Raw genomic sequence first — 19,436 nt, forward strand, 5'->3', positions numbered from 1 at the left:
CAAATCGGGGCATGATAATTCAAAACTTCTTAGAATTGCCCACAGCTTAAAAATCGAAATATATTTTATGCCAACTGACTAAACATGGAAATCCAAGATTAAAGATCTTCGATGCTTATAATATTTACATTATGGTTATAAATTTAAAACTAATGTATTCCCAAGAATGGCAACATCTTCCTAAATACCAAATAGTGGAACTATGGTTTCTATAAACAACGCCGAACAAAAGAAATTTTTTAAAATTTGCAGGAACTTAAAAATGTCTTAATCTTAAATATTGTTATCATTTTTATAATAATTTACCATATTTTATGTAAATAATTTGTTTTAATTAATTTGCGATTATTATTATGATAGTACTGTTAATAATGATAAGTTAGCTTAAAACTTAACATTTTACAAAAAATTACCTTCCACAAAATGTCTACTATAATGATATATTTTAAATCTTTTATAATAATTGTACACCACTAAAATTATTAGGGATAATTAATTTTTAACATTTTATAAATACAAGTAACTCGCAAAAAGTTTCAAAAATAACACAAAAACTGGTAACTAACATGCCCGATTTTCCATTGACGATAACTAGGTATATAACATAATTAAATTCATTATAAGTGGGTATATAACACAATTACAATTATTCAAATAATATCATATTTAATATATAATCAATGTTAAAATTTGTTTTTTGTTTCTCCTGTAAATTTCAAAATGATAGTTAGACAGTTTTGCAGTGAAAACGATGTGTACACTGTGCTTAGCAACTTGAGCCTAGTATTAAATACTACTACTAATAATATTAGTAAAATCAGAAACTTTTGTGATATTAAAGAATTTGAGATGGTCATCTAGACATGACGCGATATTTTCAGTTCGATATAAACACACATCAATAATGAAAGTATACTAAAATTTTATAAAATAGCCAAGCAGGGATCCAAACCGAACAGCTAAAATGCATCTGAACCGGTTTGAGCTTCATGTTTTTATGCTTATAAAATAATGTGTAAGTTATTACTAGTATATTGGAATTTTTTAAATTATATTCGAATTGTTTCAAAAATTAATATCAATCACTTTGATTGATAAGTGTCAGTCATAATTTTTATAAACTTTAGTATATTGCTATTTTACAACATATTTTAAGCTTTTAAATTATAATACCTAGAAAAATTAAATCCAATGTATAAATTATTTACATATAGTATTATAAATGACACATCAAAATGTAATATTATTAATTGTTATATAAATATGAAAAGCTATCATGGAGCAAATCTTGAGCGACACATATAAAAAGACCACCCTCTAGAATTTGATAAAACTAACAAAATATCACAGCAAAAGGCTAATAAAATAAAAAAAGTTTATTTCATTAAGCAAACAGATGATAGAAAAAACATTAAAAGAACAAACAATATCAGTAAAACTAAATAAATAAAATAATAATCGTTGTTTGTACTGAGTTGGTCACTTCTGATGGCAGATTCAAATTAATCGATGATAGCGGGTTTAAAAAAAATCTCGATCCTATATTAGAAGGCATGGGTAATATTAAAATTAATTATCAAAATATTCAATCCAATGTTGCAGAACTAGCCTTAAGTATTCAGCAAAATATAATCAAAGAAATAAATGATAGGTTATTATCTCTAAAAATTGACTGTGTTACTCGTATAGGCAGGTCCATTATTGGGATTAATCTTCAGTATATTCAAAAATTGCTCTGAGAACACTAGCAATGAAAGAAATGTTTGAACGACCCACTGCAGAAATTTAAGACTCCTTTTAATAAAAGTATTAAATGATTATGAAATGAAAACATCACAAATATACACTATAACAACTGACGATGGGGCAAATCTTATTAAGATCATAAAATTATTTATGGAGGATAGTGATGATGACAATCAAATGTCTGAAAATGATGAAGAAGAACATTACAAACTGATATCATACTGGCAGTTCCGGCTACCCAATTTAGTGTGAAAAGATGTTTTTTACCAATTAAAATTTCCTTATAGATTTAATTTGAGTGAGACGAATCTTGAAAATATATTCATTGTGTGGCTTAATATAAATTTTTAAGTAACTAAAGTTCAATATTGTTCATATTAAAATAAATCATTGATATTTATTTGTTACATTTATAAATTAAATATTTATAATCAATTATAAAAATGAAGGTTTCATGTATATGTTTTTTATTTTAATAATGAAAAAAAAAATCTTCCCTATGCATAATTCGAATGTAAGTTTGAATACAAAAGTGCTCAAACCGGTTTTTAGAGGAACCGATATTTTTATTTTTTACGAACCGAACCGGAACTTTGAACCGTTATTTTTATCCGAACCTGAACCGAACCGATATTCGTTTCGGTTTGGAACCCTGTAGTTAAGAAAGCCAGGAAGCAAAATGTATTAGAAATAAAGTGGATTGCATTTATATTTCTCAAATATTATAGCATAATATCTATAATCTTCGAATATAACTTTGTCAAGGTGAAAGTTTGCAAAGTGGAATGATATTATCTTTAATCATATTGATGGATTCATTTAATTTTCTTCCTTAGTATCTCATAAATTTGTCGAAAGAAACATTATATGATTATGTAGAGCGAATAAACATATATAACAAAGATTTAAACGGTTCATTTCCAAATGAACTTTATAATTTCCGTTCGACATTATATAAAGAAATCAAAAAATTTTAAACAGTGCAAGATTTAGCAAAGTTTATATTGATCGAAAATACATAAATACTGCCAAGCTTTTATAATGTTAGCACCGTCTGTCTTCTGTCTCTGATAACACCGGTGGCAACACAGATAGTCAAAATTAATCTTCGAAGTTCAATCTTATCTGTCAACAATTTTGAACCAACTTCAAAATATCAAAAAAAAAAAATTTCTTAAATTTATAAAAATATCTATAAATATAATCTCCCTCATTACTTTTATATATTTTATACTATTGCTTGATTAATTATATATATTTACAATGTTTTAAATTTGTTAAAATAAAGTTAAATTTCTATGTAAATTGTGTCTTACTTTTAATTAATAAAATACGTTATATGGAAAAATTAATAATTAAGAAAAGAGCCCCAAAAACAATTTTTCGACAGGGCCCATATGAAGGTTGTTACGCCACTGGTCAACGTTATGATATTATATATACATCAATATTAAAGGTTAATTAACCTTTTACATCTTTCATCCAAGCTCAGGATTTGCATTTTGTAAAAATTTGAACACAGCATACCTTCTTCAATTCCTCTGCAAAATATACGAATTAAATTACAGTTGAAAATTAAAAATTTTCATAAAACAAAATTAATGAAAGAGATATAAAAACTTCAATTGTTCAAAATCTTTTTCTTCGGTTAACCAGACATATTTGATCTTTTTATTGATAAAAAAACGAATCGTAGGTTGCTTCAAAATTTTTACCTGGGTTAAGGATTTGTATTTTTTATTAAAAATTAATGAATAATCAAAATTAAAATATATTAATTATTCTAACGAGAATTGTTTTTGCTCTATGGAATTAATAAAAAAGTTATATGATTTATATAGCATATTTTGAATCATGCGCAAACAGAAGTTCGAGACTGACATAACCCGAAAATTTGAGTTGCGCTGAAAGTGATTAGCATAAATTAAGTGATATACCATTAATTAATTTATATAATAACATATGTCAAAGCTAAGGTGCAAAATTATCCAGTTTGCAACCTATTTTACTGATCGAAGATGGTATAAATAAAGGCTGCCACAGAGTTATTTCCATTTGACGTATACTCGTATTAATTATTTCGATTGACTTACTGAAATTCATTTTGTCCTTACTGACAAGAGTGATATAAAACAAGTTATACTAGATCAGATAAACTTGAACAGTTTGCCCAAATACTATAAACATAACAAATAAAAGGCTAAGACAGCAGCGAAAAACATTAGATACTAAAAACAAATAAATTATACTTGGCTAAAAGGACAAAGGAGTTAAAAACCAATGAAACAAAATATCAGACAGACTTTAATAATAAATACTATGTAAACGATCTCCATGTGACAATAATCTTGCTAATAATTGAAGAAATTATTAATAAATAAGCAAAAATCCAAGAAAACGAAAATGTTAAATTAATAAATTCTGCAAACATTATATCAAAGAAAAACCCTGTTTACTCCTCGAGATTTACATTATATCGATGCAATTATAGCGACAGATAGAACTATAACTCAAATACCATGTGTTAAATAACAATAATCTTAGAGATTTTTCAGGTTATGCCAAAATTTCCAAACCAATGAGCAATATAATATACAAATAAATGACCAGAGTTTAAACAGCGAAGGATACCAGGGAACTGGGAGCGCTTTTGGCATGTCTAGCACCTCTAATAGGAGGAATATCTTGAAAAAGTTTTATACATCTGTCAATATGATCGGTTTTCTTTTTCGAACCATTGCTACTATTGGTTATTATTCCTTAAGTAGATTTCTAGAAGAAACGTCATCAGTGTAGGTTTTACACTTTTTAGTGTATTATTATTAAACAATAATGAATTGATTCCAATAATTTTTCAACTGCCGCTCTAATTGAAACAATTTCATGTAGATATCTGGGTGTAAAGCGGGTCTTCTGAAAAGTCGAATTATACTCATTTGGGATATCTCAGAGTCTTTTAATCATTAAACTATTATTTTAACTAGAGATGATATTTTTAGAGCGTGTTTCTCGAAACGATTTTTCTAACTCTTTGTATGAATTTGTAACTGTTTGTATAGTATCAATATCTCTAGATCTATAATATGGCAGTAGCTATTTATTTTTCGATTTCCTTCTTTATATGATTCATAGCTAATTAATGAAACCGTCTTTCAATCTTTCCGATAGTTATGACCGGAGAAATAACAAATTAGGAAAAGGTTAAAAATTTTTAAAATTATTTAAGAGCAATATTATAATAGTGGCTAGAAATATCATTTTTCCGTCTCATTAAATTTAATGTGGTTGTTTTTTTAAAGAATCACGTGATAGTTTTTAATCTTACCAAAATTCTAAAATGGCTGAATGAAAATAAATGTTTCAAAGTTTTCTATATATGTAAAAGGTTAATGCCCAAAAAGCTACTCTAATATCTAAAAAAATCTAAATTTAAATATAATATGAAGACATTAAGGTGATCGTTTTTTATTGAGGCAGATAAATATATTATATATGTAATTGGTAACTATCAAGAACAGAAACTTTTTTAAAGATATGGCTTTAAAAAAATAGGTCTATATAGATATTTATTCATAATGGCCATGAGGAAATATATAAACAAATTTTAAATTTTTTTAAAGTAAAGTTCTTATTTTTTACCAAAGTAGGCGTAAAGTATTGATAATTTTCATCGAACAAATAATTATGATTTGCTTCTTCTGAAGTTTGTTTTAAATGTAGATTTTCTTTTTCCTCGGATAATACCATCATTTGCTCATCGCTGTCATGTTTTTTTAATTTTGCCGTGTCCTTGTAATCAACTGTTGTTTTAATATTCAGACTATTGGCGACCCTAAATTTTAATTATAAATATTATATAGGTATAATATTTAATTACATATTTATTATAGTAATAAAGATAATAAAATGTAAAAGGTGGTCTGTAAAATATAAAGTTTACTGCTGCCCCATCATTTCAATCAACCATTAAAAATTATAACATACAGGATCTAACGCATACACTCCAAGCCAATTATAATATTAATCCCTAACAGAAATAAGAATATCCAAACTAGCAAGAAAAAAAAAGGAAATCCAAGTTATTGAGAAATAAATTAACGAAAAAAAAGGAATTCAAATCATCTCAAATCTAGCATAAAAAAAGACACTCTAATAACACAAAGGAAATCCAAATTAAAAATAGCACTAAAGGTTTAAAATTAGCATACTCCTTAGCCGTACATTTATTTATCCCCCCCCCCCAACACTTCCTTTAATGTTATTTTAATGAGGACATCTTCACAAATCGCTACCCCTCTTTAATTTCCATGGCAATCTTGCGTTCAAATTATTAATATATATTTTTTTATTTGATTATGCGAAATACCCTCTAATATAAATCAAATCTAATCTCGAAATAGTATGATATAAGCATCCCCTCGGATAATTTTTGAATTATTAACAAATAGTAGAGAAAAGGTTTGCGAAATTGTAAAAAAGGGTAAAAATTCTCAAACAAATGATTCTACATGCAAAAAGGAAGACATTTAGTGACAACTAGGATAGATCCTTATACGACTTAGTAGATACCCAAGTGGTACAATTATTTTACTGTTTCATACCCACTTTTATCAATTCATTTGTCCTCACCTCACCGGTGGCCTAATCCTTTTCAATTGAACACTTATTATCTAACTATTTCATATATTGAATTCCTCACCATTTTTTTTATTTCATCATTTTGAAAAATTGTCCCAACAAATATTAAAACCTATGTCATATGTCCTAATTTCTCATTTTTCATAATTCATCTTTAATTTTAATTCTTATACTATTTTATTTTGTCGGCACATATCTTGAAATTTTTTTTCAAGTCTACAATTATTTAATTAAAATTATTTATTTTTAGCTTGTTAAATTGAATTTCAATTTTTATAATTCTGTTGAATTAATTTCATTTTACTATAATTTTACATTTTAGATCATTATTTTTTTTTACCAAGATAGTTAGAAACTATCAAATTCTTTCAATTGCTATTCAACAATCTCGCAATATTTTAGATTAATAAGCCAATAGCACTATTTTTCCCTCCTTTATTGATTCTGGCCCTCATATAACCCTCTTGAGTGTAAAGAATAATGCCCCACAAGAAGCTTTTGATACCTCAATGAAAGCGCTGCTGAATAGCATTTATATAATTTTATGTAATATGACATTTTTTCATGTATAATATTAATAATTATATTAAAATCTTATATATTTCTTTTCACTACTATAACAAACTCTCCTAGCACTCCTCTCCTCATTCCTGTTGCGTTTTCAGCAAATGAGTTCCCAACTCCTTCCGAGCCGCACCGTCGAAAATCAACTCAACCACGAGAATAATTCTGCAGCTTCTTGTATATTGACATCTGCTAATTTCTTCCCTAAATCTATCAAAAATTGCCTATTTTCTTATATATCCTTGAATACTTTACAGTCAAAATAAGTTGTATAAAATTGAGAGATTTCATATTAGATATGAAATTATATATGTAAAAAAAAATATTGCATTTAATTTTTATTTGATTATACTTATCTAATCTTTTGATCATAATATCTTCCACGAAATATTGCCCATATTGATCCTATTTAAAAAAAATTTTAAAAATCTAGTTTTTAATTTTATTAAGTGTAAAGTCGAGTTAGTTTTTTCAAACAGCGTGTTTTCAACTTTAAATCATTTATAGAATAATTTTTAAATTTTTTAAGTCTACTTTTGAAGGAAATATAATCCAACATATGTGGAATTATGAATTAGACCATTTTGACATAACCATCTTTAGTTAAGGTTAATTAATTTTTCCCATAGATTCATATAAATTTTAAATGGCTCAAAGGCTCCTTACAAATTTTGAAATTCATAGAGTATGTATTCTATATATGCTGGAATACATTTCAGCCAAAATTAGACTTTTTCAAATAAGCGCTCAATAAATGATTTAAGTTAAAAAAATAACACATTGGTGGATAAAATAATAGTAAAATCTTAAATTTGTAATTAAATATTATTTATCAGAATAACAAAATTAAATAAGACTAATCAATTTTTATTCTGATTTCTTAATTATACAGAAACATTTTTAGATACTTACAAACTTTGAGGTTTTAAAAGTGGGAGAGAGAACGAAAAATAAATTATTTATTTATTTAACTTATATCTAGAAATAATATTCTTGTCACGCTATTAAATATTAATATAGATATTATTAATCGGTAGGTAGAAACTAAAATAATTGAGCAAGAATAAGAATAGGTCAATTCAAACTAACATAATTGGAATAATATTTATGGACTCATTTATTCTATAATCTAAAAATTCGATAAATTTTAAAGGGTTAGTACATTATATGAAATTTAATTTGATGATGGAGGCACTTTAATTCACATTTATAGATGGATCTGATTTTAGATATAGATATTTAATTTTAATAGAATTGAAATTACTTAGCGTTAAGACACTAACTTAATATCAAAGACTTGCAAAGCTACCAATTGCACGGCCCGGCTAGGATTTTTTTAAAAGAATCTTTAGGACCGGCCCTATTCAAAAAAATTGCCTCGACCCGGATTTTATATTTTGGATATTTTTGAAATATATTTTATTTATTTTTAACTTTTATAGCTAATAATGGAGATTAAAAATATATTGCCGTCCGGTCTGGGCATTTTTTTTAAAAAAAATTTCAGACCCAGCCTGCAGGTCTCTGCTTTATATGTTAAATCATAGAGTCAGTTATATATTCATAAAAACTATAATTTAAATTTAATTAAATGTACTTGGAGCAATATTTTTGTGCACCTATCTAAAGGGCAAATGTTGTGAGTCCACTTTAAAAACCATTGATGTTTCCAATGAAATATCAATCTTAATAAACCAACAGTTAATAATATACATACCCATGTCATAAATTGCTTAGGCCGTGATAATTCGTACCCGCAACCAATCTAAGCATTTATTTAAATAACATATAATCCATGTAATTAATGCATTTGGTAAAGATATATTATAGCATAAAAATTATTATAAAATAAAAACTATTATATTAGATGTCTAAACTAGTTTGTTTTCTTTTTCGATATTTTTATATCTAAACTAATGACATTAATACTAATATAGACTGACATTTCATTTATTAAATATGTATATGCAGTGAAGTGAGCCATAGTCAATGTCATTGACTGTAGTAGATGCCATCGAAAGTAATTTCGTCATGCCTTCCATATTTTGTCTAAATAACTTTCAATGACGGACTTCAATATATGTTACACTTATGTATGAATTGTCAATCTTGGCTAGTAATAATAACTCTAAATTCAAACTCTCAGATAAAATAATATAATGGAGAAGAAAACTAGGGTGACCAGTCAGTCAACATGGCCACTTATCTCTGGTCTTACCAAATTATAAACAATAATTTTTTGAAATAATAAGCATAAGTTTATAATTTTTTTTAAAATATTCACTATAATTGAAATTTTTCAGACAAAAACATTTTAAGGTCTATACTAAATTATTTTTAAAAAATGTAACCAGGTAAAAGTCCTGATGTGTGCCCACACCCCTCTATTCTAAAACCATCCAATAAAATGTATGAGGACAAAAGCCGTCTAAAATCCCACCCCCTCACCATAAGCCTATGCTTTGTACTATATTTTTAAAAATATATTGTATATTTTTTCTCATGAAAAATTATAATTTAAAAAAATATATAATTACATAAATTTCAATCTGATATCTATGAAGAATTAAGAAGAACTAATTATTCTATTACATCTTGTGACAGGAGTTGAAATATTTTATACTATCTCAAATTGCAATATAATACATTATTAATTGAAAATTTATACTTTTTGTATAATTTAAATAGAAATATAAAAGAATATGTTCTTTCACCCTGCAATATTCATAAAGATAGGCAAAGTGGTTTTTAGTTTCTTGAAGGGAAATAAAAAGCACAAAATTATGCCCAAAATAGAGGTGATAGCTTTTCGTGCAAAAGTGATTTGCATACTTAAAGGTGAAATTTTATTTACTATCGAAAGAAGACTACAAGTTTTTTATTCATAATATATGTGTTTATTCGTTATATTTTTTACAATTTACGATTCTTGAAAAAATAAAACCACCACCAGCAAAAATTCCATAACCGAATTAATTTTTTTTCTCTTCAAAATAATATATTAATACATCCTTTTTCAATAAAAATTTTATATCTTTGTTAAAACTAAAATGTAACAAATAAATAGGGGAAAATATAAACAAGAACAAAAGTTTCAAATATTTCAGGTTTTTTTTGTTGCTAAGCCTTAAGCAATTAATTAATGGGATAAGTTGGATTTAATAAACAATTTATTATTATTTATCAATATTTTTTGTGCTAGCATGACATAATCGTTATAAGATTAAAATGTCATTTAAAAAAAAATTATGATGAATGCCTATAATGACTTTAAACCAGCTTAATCAATTCTAGACTTGGTCGGAATACTTTAATTTGTAACATACTTAGGTCATTATTTATCAAGCTAATATACTTAGTTTTAATTAACAATTTTTGATTTCAAAATAGTTTAGGATTTTTCAATATTAATTCAATTTTAATTTTAAAAAAAACTTATAAATTATGAGGAATTGAAAAAAAAAACATTAATCAGACTCTTAATGATTATAGAAATATTACTTTTTTTAATTTCAATTTTTATCATATAAATTATTTTTCATGATTCTACCGCAACTACAATATTATTTTATTTTATCATAAATTTTTTACTCACGCGAAATATAAAGTCATGAGATGAGATAATTTCTTTCGATTCCTTTTAAAAATTTTTGCCTAAAAGATGTTAGAATTTTAAAAATTTCAAGCTTAAACCGGAGACCCCGGTCCCTATAATACATACTAGAACATATTGTTTTACTATTCCAAAATGTATACCTAATAGTTAAAACATCTGTACAAAAATTATGTATTCAATTAATATCTACATTTAAATATGATATTATATAAAATAAAATGAAAATGTTATGTGTATGTGTATTAAACATTCTTAACAATAATAATGAATGGTTCAGAAAGAATGATTTTTTTCTAATCCAAAATTCGTGATAACGTTAAAAAGGGGATTTCAAATTCAAGTTGAATACTTGATTAAAATAATTATAAACGTCATATTTTATACTATAAATAATAAATATACATGATTTAAAAGCGGAAAAGGAATTTATAAGGTTGTATTCTATTTAGATTTAAATTGGAAATGGAAATGGGAAAATTGTTCTGGATGAGAGAAGGGTTATAAAATATCTATTTAATTTTTCATAGCGAAGGAAAGAGCATTGTATAGGTTTTACTTAGTTTTAGCAGTTATCATAGATGGAATCTATAAAAAATAATATTTTATACTTTTTTTCAAAATTAAATATTTAGGAGAAAAGTTTTCAGAATTAAATTTTATGAAATTTACAGGATATTTTCCACAATATTTTAGCTATCGATTGGACCTATTTCAGGATTTTTAACCTATCTAGAAGAATGACTAGAATTATTTAAGTCATATGTTTACATCTGGGGTTATATAACAATGGGGAACATGGTAAAATTGAGAAGCAAGAATCTACCAGGGCAACGATCTCACAAAATAGTTATAAGTTTTCTGCTCATATAATCTACTTATTAACTGATATTTTTACAGTTTCCGATTATATTAATGATAGATCTAGAAATGAAACTATTTTGGATGATGTTATTCCTGATATTACCAAAAGCGCGAATGATCTCGGAATAAGTGATGAGTCATTAGCCAACTCACTACCTAATAATAATAGTGATATTATAAAGTATTAATAGATTCATCAATCCATGGGCGGATTCCTGTACCAAATGGGGGCAGAAATTATTGCTTCAACTCTAATAATGTAAAAAAGATATTTAAAAAGAAGGATTGGAATTGAATAGTGTGCTGCTTAATTATAATAATTGCAAAAAGCGCGAAGATTGGATATAATGCACCAATTCCTTGAATGGGCATATTCAGTATGCGAAGGGTCCATTTTTCCCTTATTGCGAAGATAATTTTTTAATTATAGCAATAAAAAAAATAATTGTGTTTAATTATTCTAATTTGATTTGCCATTTTACCTCGAATGGTTTGCCATCTTCTCATGGCCTTTGGTAATAGTAAATAGTAAAAGCTAAAAAGTGTTCACAATATAGAAAGTAGGAAATGCGATTTATATTTTTCATTTTAGACCAATGTTAAGGCTCTACAATGTTGTACAATGTAATTCAGTGTGTTTAATTTGATAAAATAAAATTAAAATATTACATTTCCTATATCTTTTTAACCCTCTTCTTAATGCGGAGACTAACAATAATAAATTCGAATAAAAAAGAACGAATTTTAATTTAGGTTCAAATATTATAAATTAAATTATATGGTAGCTTGTCGTCTCATTATGACGTGTTTAAAGACTCGAATTAACCTCTAACAACATGCCCCACGTTAATAAAAAAATTCAATTAAATAAATAAGTTTATTTTATCTTATAAAAATGGATATATCATGTTATTTTTTTTCAATATGGGAAGGTTTTAAATATAATTAAAAATTTTTTAACTAATAAAAGTTTTTAAAATTGTAGAAGACCTGTTTCATGAAATTGGTTTATCTTTAATCTTGACAAGTGCTAAATTACCTCGAATATCTCTTTAGAATTCTGAAATCTCCCTTTTAAAATAGTAGATACAAAAAATCTAACTCATTTAGGCACTCCTATTGACGATCCTGACTCCACTAAATATTCTCCCTGGTTTCAAGGAATTGATATTAAAAATTATCCTCACCCCATGCCTTCTTGATTAAAATTTTCCTCTATATCCCAAAATAAATCCATGGTTTTCGCCTGCCCCTGCTTTTACATGCACAAACCTTTTGGTTAATTATGAGGCTCAGGTGAAGCAAAATCTGGAGGAAGTTAGCAACTTAAATTCTCTCCTTTATTATGAATCTAGGCTTCTCTCCCATCCAAATCAGGTGGTCCTGTAATTCAGTCTCCCATGCATCTTTCAATAGACGCTCTTATTATCTGGAATCTCAATCCTCATCCCTGAACGTTGCGTTGAATTTATTCTTTCGAACCAACCAGAAGATCTAACCAATTTCACATTCGAAAATTTTGTTAGTAGGTACTAACAGATTGAAGTCATTCTCAGGCGACCTAGGTCCTATCTTCCCTAAAAATAATCAAGTATTTCCATTTGGCTACGCATTATCTTTGTAATAGACAGTTCGATAAAAATGGCAATCACCCATTCCACTGCAAATTTTCGAAACCGCCATTCTAGGCACCCATAAATAATATCATTTCAAAGCCCTTTAAAGAGCCAATATCCCATGTTCCTTAAAACCTATAAGGCTAAAGATATTGGATGGCAAAATATCGGACTGGTTGACTCTAATTCCCGAGCAATGCCTTCCTCTTGCTTGGGATTACATCTCCATAGATATATTCTCCAAAACCAGTCATGAATCTCTTTTCCCTAGCTGAAAGCAACAAAATAAATAAATATTCACTCCTAAGCAACGTTGTTTACTTCGTTCCCGTGGTTATTACCAGATTAGGAAATTTCGATGATGCCCTCGCCTTTTTAAAATCAATAGGAAAAAGCTCTCGGTGCTATCTGGCAATCCAAAAGAATACTCATACCTGAGCCAGAACATATGCTTAGAAATTTGCCTATCAAACTTCTCATCAATATATGTTCCATTCAGTTTTTATAGAAAAAAAATATTTATTTTGTATTCTTTTTATAAACTACATTTTTTTTAAAATGAAGTTTTTATTTTATATATCTTATTTTATAGATAGTTTACATATTAATTTAATATATTTTTAAAGAAAATAAATTGATAACTCTGTCAAAAAAATGGTATATTTAATCTATTACAAAAAAATCCAAATTAGTGCTCAAATACAGGGACGAACTGGGAGGCTAAAGGTCCTAGGGCCATTTTTAAAAGGGGCTCCATAGTTGTGGGGCTTCGCCCCCATCCTCTTTGCGAGCCTACGGCCCGCTTTTACCCTGCCTCTGGCCGGAAATTATAATTTGACCATTTCTCAAACCTATGGTCTTTTTATGACTAACGCTGCGGTATTTCCGTTTTTATGCATATGTCATCGGTCAGTAAAAAGATTATTGGATATAAATAATGCAATAGAGCTTCTAATCCCAATCTCACTATAGGAAAATCTTTAACATTTATATTGGGTTATGTTATATGATTTTAACAAATATAGTTCATTTTAGTTAGGGGGGGGGAGGTTATAAATCTTCTTAATACAAAGTGCACATGCAAAAATAATTCGCCCAACCAGCATTTTAAATCATGGACAGAGAAAAGTTTTTAAGGCTAGACTAGATAATTTTTATTTTAACTTAAAATAAATGTTTTGCAAATTAAAAATATTTTATTTTTATGGTAAAATTAAAATGAATATGAAAGAAACTTCATTTTTTATATTAATATCTTATCTTATCAATTATTTTTATAGGTTTTGTTTGTCTTTAATATTTTCAATTCGGTCCATTCCCATTAAATATTTATATACATATTTATTCTATTTTCTACATATAAACTATAAATATTGCATGTATATGTTAGAGGTATAGTTGGATAATCGACTTAGCCTACCCGATTTTATCTGTTTAAGGCTAAGCCTACGCCGATTTTTTTGGCTAAGCATGTGCCAATTTTAGCAAAGGTTGAGCTTAATTTTGATTTGCCAACGTTCTTCTTTACTGTAAATTTTACGATAATTTAATTCAGAAGGGTGACAATTGTCTTATCTTCATTTTAAAACTTTTCCAATGTTTTTTAAAATGAAATTAGATAAAAATGAATATTTTAAACTTTGTTTTAATGGAAATTCAATAAAATTTTCTTATTCGTCATTATAAAACTTTTAAGTACTAATTAATTTCTAAAATCTGTTTTAGTGGAAGTTTAAAAATAATGTAATTCAGAAGTGTGACACATGTCATATTTGACATACTAAAACTTTCTTAGCTAAAATAAATCGGTTAAGACTTAGTCTTAACCAAAAAAATTGTCTTAGGTTTAGCCATTGCCAAATAAATTAGGCATTCGGCTTAGTCCTAGCCTTATCCAAATAAAATACGCGATTACCCAACTATAGTTAGCGGCAATGTGTTTTTTCCTGCAATGTGTTATATTTATAACTTTAAATCATTTTTTGAACGCGTTTTTTAAAATCATAATTCTGTTTTTACCAGAAATGTATTCCAGCATGTTTAGAATATTTATCCTCTGAGTTGTAGATAATTTATCGTTAATTTTTGAGTTAAGAAAAATCTATGGAAAAACTAATATAAATTATATTAAGTTTAAAAGTTCATGGAAAAATTGTTAGAAATTCATAGGGTAGGTATTCAAAACTTGATGGAATACATTTCCGGTAAAATCAGATATTTAAACTTTAAAAACGCGCTCAAAAAATGATTCAAAGTTTTAGAAATAATATATTGCCAGAAAAAAAACACATTTATCATATATATTTATGTATTAAATATTTACTTGCGGCTATTTATTTTAAGACAATAATAATACGAATAAAATGTCTTTTCATTTAATTTCTATTGGATCCACATTTTAAGAACTAGATTAATGAGGCTAAACATTTAAATCTAATTTCTTTTTATTTCTTTATAATTCCACCAGAAAATTAAATTAATATTTAATAAATGTTTAAATTTATAATATTTAAAAATTATAGTACCAATTTAAAAAAAAAAAATCTTTATTCTTCCTAAGACCCCCAAAAACACCCCTAAATTTTTAAAATCTCGAGGTCCCGTAGGACATTTTTTCACTAGACTTACTGACCAGTCCGCCCCTGATTAAATGGCCCAAGTTTTTTCAAACAATACAATCTCTTTTAAAAATAAAGTAAAAGTTTTTTACGAGATTGTTGAAAATCCCGAGCTCATATAAAATCCTTTGACCTTTATTCTTTAAACGAGCCAGTTTAAAATTCTCTGATCGTATAAATAAAAATAATATATTTTTTATACGAGCAGCTTATTTAAAATACCGAGCTAGTATAGATCCTATCTTTGTTTTATACGAGGTGGTGCACTACTGTCTGAAATTTATATATGTAAAATTGCTTTGTTCTCATTGCATCCTTGTTTTCTGATTTTAAAAAATGAAAACATTATTTCCTACGTCATTTTTTAGAATTATTTTTAGGCCTACAGGACTCATCTCATATAATTTTTTTTAGCATACTTAAATTTACTAGGACATTTTGATAAGGCATTCAATCCTTGAATGGTAAGTTGAAAAAAAACGCGAATTATGAGGAATAGCTCATCCCTATTTTAAAACTATTATATCGCAATCTAATTTCCAAATTATGGTGCTTACAATTGAGCAATAGTTTAAGCTTTGTTTTTTTATAAAACGCTTTGTTGTAATTGAAGTGTTATATATTAAAAATTAATACACAAACTATTTTGTGTTTTTTCAAAACAAAAAGGGTTTATTAATTTGGCCGCTTATAATAAAGTATTTGAAAAAAAAATGCAAAACGAAAAAGCCTTAATTGTCTCCAACTCTAATAAAGAAGGTAAATAAGTGGGGGAGAGCATCATAGGGATATCTTATGAGGGCACATCGCTCCTTACAATAATTTGATATATAATACGTTATGCAGGGGCCGCATTTTGATTTAGGGTGGGGCCTGAAAATATAAAACTCGGGCCTGGCCGAAAAAAACTTTAAGAAAAATCCGGGTGGCCCGTGCAAATGGTTCCTCTGCAGTTCACCGCTTTTTTGTAAGAACTTTGATTTGATTTAAAATTAAATTATTTTCTATAAGGAGTGTACCAATCTGCGTTATTTACAATCAAGCTAATAGGTATAATTTGTAAATATGGACAGAAATGATAAAAACGCTAGGATAAAATTCGAAAATATATGTTGCAACATATATCTAAAAAAATTATTATCACTGTGAATAATCCGCTGTGATTTCAATAGCGTTAAATACTATATTTCACATTCCAGGCCCGTAAAACATTTTAAAAAAATCTTAATGGGCTTTATCGTGTTGATCGCTGATGTGAGACTATCAACTTGGTTGTTGTAATCATTAGAGATTTTGGAAGGGAGTTTTTTTAAACACTTTGTGACTTTTACACCCAGTCGAGGAGACGGTGATAATATTCTATCCAGATCAAAATATAGATAGGTTTTTTTGTGGTAACAATTTAAAAATCTCGGGTGTTGCTATGTCCTAATATACTATGAATTATTGATAATTGGATAAACATTATATTCCTAGAAAAATACTATTAAAATCTGTTAAATTTGAAAATATTTTTTACAGGGATATCCTGTTATATTTAATTAACAAATTCCCATTATGATTCTAATAAATTAAGTCACTCTGAAATGAAAAAAAACTAAGCCTTCAAGACAAGAACGTAGCCAATTGTTAGGAAAGCGGGGGAAGGCTATTAAGTAGAGCTTTCTCAATGTATTTTATTGAAAATCCTTAGGTTCACTTAAGGTAGACCTTTGTATATTATATTTTTATAATAAAATGTTTTTTCCTGAAAATTCTCCCGCAAAATAGGGGGTATGGGGGCGTCATTATAAAAAAATTATTAACTTTAACTTATTTTTCTTCAAATTATTGTTTATAATGATAAAAATATATAAATATTTTAGGGAGAAAGGAGTGGAGAATTTGTAGCAGGGAAATTTTTAGAGGCGAATTTTCAAAGGAGGAGAAAGCCTTACATGCTTTGAGATGTTACTTAAAGTTTCAAAAAAGTAAAGTATAATTTTGATAAATAATTTTTCCAAATATCTACAATCTTTTTATTTCTAGGCTTGTAGCCAAATAAAGCTAATATAATATCGAATATATTATAATTCAAAAAGATAATCTCTTACCAAATCTAATTCGTCGTCTCTAAGAATAGTTCTGCAGGGATCTTTATTATTGCTTTGAGATCTATTAGATTCGTTAATTGAATAAACAAGTTTTTTTCTTCTTAATGCATATTCCTTGCTATATACTTTCCGAGAAGTAAAATTTATCGCCGTGGACCTTCTGGAATTATTTAGGTTTTTACTCTTCATGACAACTAGATTATATTTTACAAATTATTTAATTTTGATAAATAATTTACAATGTGTTACGATAGAAATTCATGGATTAATTTTTTTTTATTTTTCAAATTATACTATATTCTTTTTAACTTTTATATTTGATTTTTCTTGCATCGCGAACTTTTAATCTTGCTCATACATAATTGAATAGCTATTAGTTAGAGATTTTATTCAATTAATATTTTTAGATTGTTTTTTAATTACTTATTATTTTTTCATATTTTTTTCATAATTTAAAATATTACATAAAAAAAATTAAATTTGCTTATGATAAAAAATAATTTATTTTATCGCAAATAAATTCATAATCATATATATTACTTAAGGTTAAATTATCGTTTTTTTAAAGAATAGAACAAACTAGGGGTTAAATTAATTATTTTTTTTGTATGGCCCAGCCCAAAATTTTATATACTCACCCTCTATTTTTCTATGTCATGTTTTTTTATTTAAGAAAGTTAAAATTATATGTCAAAATTTATATTTAAAAATATTTATTGATTAAAGCACCAAAAACATTTAAAATTTTTTTTTAATTATACTATAAGTTTACAAAAATAATACTAGATTATAATTTATTTTTTGATTTAATTGCACCTATTGCTACCATAAATCATTTTCGAATAATTATCTGATGTAATTAAAGGTCATAATTAAATATTTATTATAAAGTAATTTTTTTAAAATTAAGTAATTTAGGAGCGCTCTCCTGCATTGCATTCGAATTCATACGCTACTCCTTTATGAGCTATGTGCGAATTATTAGGGTATAGGGAAGTGAATTTTTTTAAAATAAACCATATTTATCTTTTTCCTTGTAAATTTAGAAAATGCATATAAACCATATTTTTTTATTTCATTATTATGTAAGCAACGCTAAAGCTTTGTTACTATATAAGATTAACATTTACAAATTTAAAAAATTATGATTTACAGTACAACAAAGAGCGCACATTCGCATACAATATTTCCATTATAATAATAATCTTATGTATAGTTATATATATTTTTTAATTCTTACTCCGAGCTAAACTAATTTGCGATATGAATTAAAAACTATGATAATAAAAAAGAGAAACCAACAATATGTTACTATATATCTTAATTTATTATTTGACATAATGTGTATATAATTCAATAAATAAAAATATAATTGTTAAATTTATTGTACATTATTTATAATTCTTTTACTACATCTATCGGTTGCAGTTTGATCCTTTATTTATATATTCATCCCAAAAAACAAAATAAATTTTTATAAATGATAACCTTAACCAATCCCTAAACTTAATAATAAATAAAATTAGGTAAAATTTTTAATTTTAACAAAATATTATAAAAATGCAATTTTTAAAATGAATTATGAAATAAATTGTTTGTATAAAATAGGGCTATACTATCAAAATATATTATTTACGATATCAGAGACCTATAGGCTTGGTATGGCGTGGAACCCAGCATGTAT

The 19,436-nt window shown here is 26.5% G+C and overlaps 1 protein-coding gene across 1 annotated transcript in view; it reads right to left on the reverse strand.

Annotated features, from left to right (window-relative positions):
* LOC135923161 (polyamine-transporting ATPase 13A3-like) overlaps positions 1-18,106 on the reverse strand; it is a 46,631-nt gene extending 28,525 nt beyond the window's left edge. Inside the window, exons 1-7 of the mRNA XM_065457756.1 lie at positions 17,992-18,106; positions 17,753-17,946; positions 8,546-8,713; positions 7,301-7,353; positions 5,386-5,578; positions 3,367-3,461; positions 3,213-3,287 (exon numbers count right to left, since the gene is read on the reverse strand). Of these exons, the coding sequence (XP_065313828.1) occupies positions 3,213-3,287; positions 3,367-3,461; positions 5,386-5,578; positions 7,301-7,353; positions 8,546-8,713; positions 17,753-17,941 (773 nt within the window). The 5' untranslated portion in view covers positions 17,942-17,946; positions 17,992-18,106. The remainder of the gene's footprint in view (positions 1-3,212; positions 3,288-3,366; positions 3,462-5,385; positions 5,579-7,300; positions 7,354-8,545; positions 8,714-17,752; positions 17,947-17,991) is intronic.
* Positions 18,107-19,436: the final 1,330 nt, after the last annotated feature.

This window comes from Gordionus sp. m RMFG-2023, chromosome 2 (assembly GCF_954871325.1).
Source record: "Gordionus sp. m RMFG-2023 chromosome 2, tfGorSpeb1-WG-v2, whole genome shotgun sequence".
In the NCBI taxonomy this organism is placed as follows: Eukaryota; Metazoa; Nematomorpha; class Gordioida; order Chordodea; family Parachordodidae; genus Gordionus; species Gordionus sp. m RMFG-2023.